At 37.8% G+C, this 8,714-nt stretch overlaps 1 protein-coding gene across 1 annotated transcript; it reads right to left on the bottom strand.

The window, feature by feature from the left end:
• Positions 1 to 585: 585 nt before the first annotated feature.
• On the bottom strand, positions 586 to 8,706 carry LOC134839414 (intraflagellar transport protein 122 homolog). Its single transcript, XM_063854952.1, has 4 exons — positions 8,266 to 8,706; positions 6,147 to 8,095; positions 1,714 to 2,584; positions 586 to 1,323 (listed from the first exon to the last, which is right to left on the bottom strand). The coding sequence occupies exons 1-4, from the start codon at positions 8,700 to 8,702 to the stop codon at positions 843 to 845; spliced, it is 3,738 nt and encodes a 1,245-aa protein (XP_063711022.1). The 5' UTR covers positions 8,703 to 8,706; the 3' UTR covers positions 586 to 842.
• Between the last annotated feature and the right edge of the window lie 8 nt (positions 8,707 to 8,714).

Below are 8,714 nucleotides of genomic sequence, written 5' to 3' on the forward strand. Positions count from 1 at the left end.
CGTACAGGACTCCAAGATTTATTAGTAACACACTACGATTGTGAAGAAAACGAACAAAAAACACTACACAAATATGCTGTAAATCAAGTCACACAATGTGAATCCGAACCGCAAGCTATAGAAACAACCAATATAATAGCTACACTATACTCAAAAGCCCGAGCGACAACACTAACAGGATACAAATTTACAGCAACATTTTCCGAAAAGAAAGTACATAGTTCACAAGTTTCAAACGGAAATGAAAATAGATCGGATCACGAATCTTTCTACCAAAGTAATATTGAAATATTATTACATCTCAGCCCTCAAGACTGTAAAAACGAATTAAAACGACTCAACTTAACACCAAACGAAGGAACAAACAGAAACCTTGTAAACTTTCAGTTTTTCCAGATGAAGCACATCAAGCAGAACTTGAAAAACACCAAGATCACATATTACTAGAAACAAAATTCCCCTTCCATGGAGCACACGGAAGATATACAGCAATTTGCCGAGTACTCGAACTTTTTCTTTGAAGTAGTACAGTTTTAGAATAAAGAAGCAAAAAGAAATAAGAATAATCCACTTATGATTCAGGTTTCTTGGTCGGGTTTCCCTTTATTACTCAGCTTTGGTCTAATCAGCAACAATTTCTAGAAATTTTAATTGACAATATTTCTACATATTTACATTTAATGCCGTTTCAAATCACGCGAGAGTAGAGTTACAAGGAATATAGACATCCCAATACAGAATTCGCATTAAGGCAGCAATAGTCTTTAGCAAGGCTTAGTTGAGTTTCAAAATTGGGAAGCCAAATAAATTTCATGAATATGCACAAAATATTTACACTTCATTTACAGAATTCCATTTAGGTATCCGTTGCTAGACGGGAGTCCATTTTGTACATATAAGTTAGAATTCGTGCTTGCGATGTGATCATTTCTTGAACTGGTTCTCCGGCAAAAAGGACAGTGACCCTTTGACAGAGACGCTAGAAACCAGTCATCGGTTAAGAACATGAACTGACACGATGAGCAGACCGTTATAGGTTGGGTTCTCAGACGCATCCAGTGAAATTGCCATTGCAGCGGTTCGTCCCATTTCTGGACTAGAACCGCTGTGGGTTCCAGAGACTTTAGAATGTCTCGACTGACTCGGATTGCTTCATAGGAGTCTTGTGCCCCGAGTGACATCATTTCGGTGTTAATGAGTCGTTCCATTGCACTTTCGTCGTCTCCTTCGTCACCGAGAGGTTCGTCATCTCCAAGCCGAAGTTGTTCGTATCCGTTCTCCTGTCGGATTAAGTCTCGGTCTTGATTTGGTTTCTTTCCGGACCTAATCATTTTTATTTTTATTAGGTTCTAATCAGTTTTATTTCGGGTCCAAACATTTCGGAAAGTACAAAACCATTAGCCGTATTTTTTGTTTTTCTAACACCAAAGAAGAAAGCAATGGGAAAGCCGCCAACTCTCTGCCTCTTTACTGCAAGATCACATAGTCGAGGCACATAGTGCAAGATCACATCCCTCGTGGACAAATCGTCTTAACTTTAAGCTATACAAAAAAATTTGCCAGATACAAGCAAATCGATTTTTTTTTGAAACTGGTATTTCATATAGGTCAATCTTGAGTGCCATTTCTGATATTTCCTGAGAAAAACTTAGGTCAGTTCTCATTTTGAGAAAAAAAAACAAGATTTGACACGAATTATAATACAGTACTCACTTTGGTGGTTCCAAAGATATCAGTTGCATGGCCTCGTCTCTTGAAATTCCACTTTCAGGTACAAACTCAACGAGTGGTAGGATCTCAAACCCAATGAACGAAAAGTTGAACGGCTGCTTGCAATTCACACACGAGTTACCCAGTCTATTGAGCAAGGGATTCTTCTGAAGACATCGGAAGCACAGAGGTTCTACCTCCGCATTATCAGAACAGGGCTTCGCTTTCACACTAAGAGTTCCAATATCTATGCTCTCCTGATGCTTAACAGGTACGCTCAACCGTTGCAAGTTATCATACGCTTGTCTCGCCAGTTTATAAGCAGCGATATTTGGGTTGGAACTTTGCTTTGCAAGCGTTAAAAAGGTAGCCACCTTTGATATGCCTTTTGGAACGAAACTGAAATGTCCTTTTTCGAGCATGGAATGCAGCAGAAACCTGCAAATACTGAAGAGAACTTCGGGTAAATGAGACGTGAATGGTTCCTCAGTGTATCTATGAACTGCGTGGAAGGTGTAGTACATTGTAGCCAGTTTCTGGAAGCTGTAGTATTTCGACATCATCGCTTGTTCTTTCTCGCCATGAGTGCATGCCATTTTTATACACATAGCCGATAGCTTCCAGTAGAAGAATCCTGCGTCCTCGAACCGATTTTGATCAACAGCGTTTTTGGTCAAAGCTTCTAGAACTTTCCCGGCCTCTTCTTCTTTGCCTGCCTTGAAGAAGAACTCTTGTGCACGCTCGAAGTCTCCTTGCTCCTCAGCCAGGTGTTTAGCGTAGGGGAAGAAGACGTCCTCTTTGAATTCAGGGTTGTTGCGCACGAACTCAAAAGCTTGTTCCCATGAATGGAACTGTACGAAGAGGTCAACAAGGCCTGGAATCAGTAACTACAATTAACATTCCCTTAATCAATCGGTAGAACAACAGTTAGCTCAGAACTAGTTCCCTGCAAAATTTTGCAAGGAAAAAAATGCTGCTTGAGAAGAAAAACCTAAGGTTAAGACAGCAATAACCAACATCACAAAATTTTGAAAAAAAAAATCGTTCGTCAAAATCTGTTTTTTTTTCATAATTTCGAACAAAGCCAACTGACAGTTAGAAAAACTTTCTCTGTGACGGAATCGATCATACGACAAGAAAACTTGACCACTGTCCTCGCATCTGAGCTACGATCCCTTGAAAACTTGCGAACATTAGCCACAAATAAAGCAGCTAGATATGCTAAAATTAGCCAACAGACTGTTGGAAAAGAGTCAATGAACGCAAACAAAACTGAAAAAAAAAAAATAGAAAATCTTTTTTTATAAAACTCAGCACTCGAAAGAAAAAAACAGATGGCCTTCAAGCTCTTGAATTTCTAGAACACTTTATGATTGACACTTTTTTGGTAAAATCAACCCAATTTGAGAAAACTGGATCAATCGGTAAAACTTTTATTTCGCTGCAAAATTCGATATTTGAATTCCACTTTTTCGTGAAATTAACATGGAGTTTATCTTCCCTTTAATAAACAAAAAAAAAACGAACTGAACTTTGAAAAATCAGAAGTCAAACCAAACCGCGAAAAGGTAAATTTGATCCGAAAAAAATATCACGACCTATATAAAAGTCTGACTACGTTCATCGACTCTTAAAAATATTTAGTTACACAGAGGTAAAGCTGAGCTTCGCAACACTTGCGATACCATTCAAAACATTGCCAAATGACAGTTGGAAAAGAGTAATGAACGCAATGAAACTTAAAAAAATGGACTTGTTTTTTTTTCAAAAATCTTCAACTTTTGAATTTCGAAGAAAATAATAGATGGCCATCACAGCTATTTGAAATTAAAGAACAATTTATGATGGACAACTTTCTGTAAACAGTAAGCTAATTTGAGAAACTGGATCAATAAGTAAAATTTTTATTGGGTAAATCTGATAATTAATTACCATTTTCGAAGTTAGAAGTCACAGGTCAAACCGCGAAAAATCAAAAGCGAGCATGAACAAACTTCAGAAAAAAAACAAAAAAAATCAGCAAGACCTATATAACAGTAGTCACTACGTTCACTCTTAAAAACAAGATATTGAAAAGAAAAAAGAAGCAATTCAAAAATCAAGAAAATTCTCATACCTTTGTTTCGGATGATGTTCATAAACGACCTTAACAAAAATTAAGAATCAATGACCGAGTGGAAACTAAGGCAAAAAACAAATTCAAAGTCACTAAGTTCCCAAAAAAAACTAGCAAAATATCAAAAATTGTTTTTTTTCAAGGAGATTACTTTATTTATTAAGAAAATAGGGCAACACCAGTTGTGCAGCGAAGACTCGCACTCTGTTCTTTCAATAAGACATTAATTTGGCAGCCGTTTTCGAAAAAAAATGAAAAATATTCTGAAAAACGGTCAAAATTTAGAATACCAAAACACTTTTTCTACCAAAAATAGGGCGTAGCAGCTTATCCAAAACTTATACCCAAAACAAGCTCTTCTGATTTAATCCTCAATCTCAGATTTGTCATGGTAGCTTCCGAGAATAAAAATGCCCAAAAAGCAAAAAAAAGAGAGAAGCCGACTATAAGAGCAGAGTAGTAACCAGCCTATCCATTGGTAACCTTTTAATGAAAATCTTGAACTAAATCTCGGAAAAATCTGGAATTTTGGCGAACACAGCAAAATTTTCGATATGTCACACACTAACATTTTCATTTTGATTGATATCTTTATCAAACAGCAACTAGTCAGCAATAAGCAAGAAACTAAAATATAAAGCTAAGAAGCAAAGTTAACCAGATATATAAAAAAGCAAAAACACCGCTAAAAATGAGCATCTCTATCTGCGACATAGGTTGGAAAAAATGTGGATACCCAATATGACATTACAAATCGCTAAAGTAACAATCAAACTTTTCATGGCCCTATCTTATTGAAGCAGGCAAAAACAGTTAAAAGGTAGCCTAAAAAGTAGGCATTATGAATTGACGCAACCGATATAACAATAGCAGAACCCGTTTAACGAAAAAAAAAACAAAAAAAATTATATAAAATCAGAGTTGCTTAATTTACTAACAGACCAAGTTTCAATTATAGAAAAAACTCTTTGAATGAAAAAAACCCAAACATTGGAAATTAACTGCCTGAAAAGTGAACCACATAAAACACAGCGATGCGACTCAGAGCTTCGCACCACTTGCAATGCAAAAATGGCAAGTCAAGAAAAAAGTTATCAAAAAATCAGATTATGAAACAGTTGGAAAAACATTTTAAAAAACGTTAAGCAACAAAATCGGCCTACCTCCAACTTACTTACTGCCTACTATTCATCGAAGTCTTCCGAAGACACGCAATCAAACCATTGGTAAACTGCACTGATGAAAGAAACCAAAAACCACTAACTCTGATATACTTTTTAAATAAGTAAATGAAAGATATTATTCAAATTTTCAGAAGCTTAGACAAATTAGATTAGAAACACAACAAATGTGATCTTAACACTATCCTGAAAAAACTTTTGAAAAAAATCCGAAGATTCTGACCAGTACTTTTCAAAACAATATGGGCTAAAAAGCAATGAGAACATAATTTCAATTGTTGTTTTTTCAAACTAACAAAAAATAAAAAACTGCGAAAACACATACTCTCATTTACCTACACCAAAAAAATTGATAAAAACAGCTGATTGAACAAACAAAAGCATGAAAGGTTAAAACCAAAGTTATTGTGCAAACTGAAAACAAAAACAATAAAAATATATCTTTTTTAAATTTCAAAAAAAATTCGACCATTTAATTTTTTTTTTCATTTTTTAAGTTTTCAATTTTATAACGAAGGGTCTGTGAAAGTGATCTAGATTTGCTCAAAACATTTTGTAAGACTTCAATCATTCTTCTAAAAACCAACAAAAAGTAATTGAAAAAAATTAACTCGGAAAATGAGCCGACGGAATTAAAGCTGAAACTAACGAATTTTTTGGCACAATCCCTGACAGGTACACAAGGCATATACCTAACATGAACATACTGCGTTTATCTCTGCAGTAAAACGCGTGCTAATTCAACTCACATGCGAAATCTGTGGACAAAGTTGATTACGGGAAAAAAATTAGTACCCGGTTGCAAAACCCTTGCTTATCGCGAGGGTAATATGCATTTGGAAAAAAAAAACGGAAAAAGAGCCAACAGAAATTAAGACAAATATCTCAAATTCAAAAACAAATCAGTATTTTTTCAAAAAATTTTGAAAATTAGTTTCCACCTTGAATGATCTAGAAAATAGTTTTATTCGAATTTGAGCGTGTCAGCTTGTACAAGGTAAGAAATATATGCAGTCAGTGATATACGTGCAATGGAAGAAATACGTGCAGCATAATATGTAAGAAGAGTTGTTTATGAGAAAAAAAGGTCTAGTTCCGGATTACAAGTCACTTGCTCTTGTCGCCTTTCTTGCTATTACCTTTCTTGTCGCCCAGCTTCTGATAAGCTTCAGCCGCGTAGGCTAACTGACCTCCCTCTTTGAAATATCTCGAACATAACTTCAGCTCATTCTTATCTGCCTTGTCCAAAAATATCAACTTATTCTGTAACTCATTGTAATTTCTACTTTCTCCGTATATCTCCAGAGCTTTCAGTCGTTGTCCCGCTTCCCAGAACATTGTCGCTGCAGTTAGAGCATCATTCGTAGTTTTTGCCCATTCAGCTTGTTTTGAAATCAACTCTTTCTTTTCCTTCTCGGTCGAATCACCCATGAACTCTTGAGCCTCTTTGAACATTCTCAGATCAGTATACATTGTGGCCGCTCTGTTATCCTGACCCGCCTTTCTGTACATTTTAGCTGCATTTGAAAACTCGCCCCTATAGGCTGCAATATCCGCTTGGAACATCATTTGGTTATTTGGTTCTGTAATTGGGTTCCTTCGACTTCGCTCTTCAATCGAGTGAATCAGCTCCAACATTGTCAGATTTCTCGTCTTCTTGAAGGCTTGCTTTGCTATTTCCAATTGTAACGCGTCTAAGGCCTGTTTACCCAAGTTTGTCCAGTCTGTATCTGTAACTCCTAGGCATGCAACTTCATATGCAGATCTGAACTCCTTGCGCTCTAGGTACTGATACATTGCGGCCGATTGGGGAACTTCGACCGAAGTCATCGTAGAAGCAGATCCGAGACAGAAGACATTGGATCCACAGAAACCAACAACATATCCCGACATTTTCTGCTGGTGAGCTGGGAACGTCGACGCTTTTATGTTCAATGTATCTTTCCCCGAGAAGCACAACATTTCCTCGTTGTGTGTGTTCCAAGCTACACTATTTGCATTCGGTTCTTGGTACAGAAGTTCTTTAGTTTTGACATCGAAAACTAAGCACATGTTTTCCTCGTCGACAATTGCTATTTTCTTTCGTTGAGAGCTCATGTCCAGGCAACGAATCGGCAATGAATGCTTCAGCACGCTTATGGGAAATGGGTTATCTATATACACAAGCAGAACTTGACCGCTAGAGAGAGCAACAAGTAAGCCTTCTCGACCTTTAGCGCCTCCAATAACTTTGATGTACCGAATCGATGAGTCTAGAATCCATTCACGTTCAGTAACTCCATCAAAAGTTATGGACTGTAGCTTTGATTCCATACATAGGATTACATGTTCACATGTAACGACCAGCAGGTTACAATCTATGTTCATGTGCATCATACTGTGGATCCTGTATGTCATAGAGTCTGCATCGTTCAACTCGTAGATAAGAATTCTGCTATTCAATTGAATAGCTAGTTTATTTTTGTACACGGCGACTTTCTTTATCAATTCTTTGCATCGAATTCTGACCTTATCAGAGGTCAACAGATGTTGAACTATCACGTCAGTAACCCCAACTCTGTACACGTATCGTTCGCGGTATAACCCATGAACAGTGCTAAATGTAATCGCCATCTTCGCTACTTTACCCGATGCCGTACCAATCACTACCGCGTTTTCTTCCGGATGCGGTGCACAACATGTTACCCAACTATCTACCAGGACATTGGGGGTTTTCGAATCGGCAATAACTCCTATCTCTTTTCCTTCTTTCGTGAACAAACTCACGGCATTACCCGAACCACCACACACAATAAAATCATTGGACGCGAAGAATTTCAGAAACAAAGGGTCAAATCTAATGTCAACGTCTTTGCTGACCGACGTTCCGTTTAGTCGATAGAATGAAAGCTTTCGGTTCCAGTCTGCTACTGCCAATATGTCTTGAGAATCGTCTTTGGCGGGACTCCATTGGAGAGCCCAAATGGGCAGGGAAGAGCTACCTCCAGGTCTCTCTATTTTGACCTTGGTATCATCTCCGTTTTTGTTTCGCAAACTGATCACACCTGTTGCGAGACCAAGTGCCAGATATTGGCCGTCATTCGTCCAACTAAACGAAAGCTTTAATGGTCAATTAATTTAGCAAAAAAACTCTTTTGCAAAATCTCATTCCGGTTCAGTTTTAGGCGTCCGATCTAAGCTATAAACCTAAGCTCTCAAATAATTCAAATTTCAAAACTATGGAAACTGAAACTACAAAGTACAAAACACCACACGTACCTGCAGGAAGTTATCCTAGCAGGAACTTTGTTCCTCGTCACATTTTTAGCCTCCGGGGCCCACAGCGCGAAATCCGAAATAGCCCCACTTGCCAACTGTTGAGTGACCGGATTATACGCCAGACACTGGATCGAATCATTGTGTGGGTACTTCACAATACCTTCGCCTTTGTTGGACCAAATAATGACTTGCTTATCCGCCGATCCGGACGCAAAACGTTTTCCATCTTTTGCATATTCTACACAGTAAACTGTGTCTTTATGACCTTTCAAAGCATTGATTACAGTTCCTTCAATCGCATCATATATTACTACGTGATTGCCGGCCGCAACAATCACCTGGGCGCCGTCGGGACTGTAGCACATGTCGTGGACTGTTTTGGCGGAGGACTCATTTTTGCCGGTCAAAATGTCACACCAGACTGATGCTGTCTTCATGCGATTATCTGA

The sequence above is a fragment of the Symsagittifera roscoffensis genome, chromosome 2 (assembly GCF_963678635.1).
Source record: "Symsagittifera roscoffensis chromosome 2, txSymRosc1.1, whole genome shotgun sequence".
NCBI lineage: Eukaryota > Metazoa > Xenacoelomorpha > Acoela > Convolutidae > Symsagittifera > Symsagittifera roscoffensis.

Coding starts and splice junctions, on each gene's coding strand:
- LOC134839414 (XM_063854952.1), bottom strand. CDS start 8,702: ATGAAGACAGCATCAGTCTGGTGTGACATTTTGACCGGCAAAAATGAG. Junction 2,585..6,146: donor GAAGCTGGGCGACAAGAAAG/GTAATAGCAAGA, acceptor TACTGATTCCAG/GCCTTGTTGACCTCTTCGTA. Junction 1,324..1,713: donor ATATCTTTGGAACCACCAAA/GTGAGTACTGTA, acceptor AAAAATGATTAG/GTCCGGAAAGAAACCAAATC.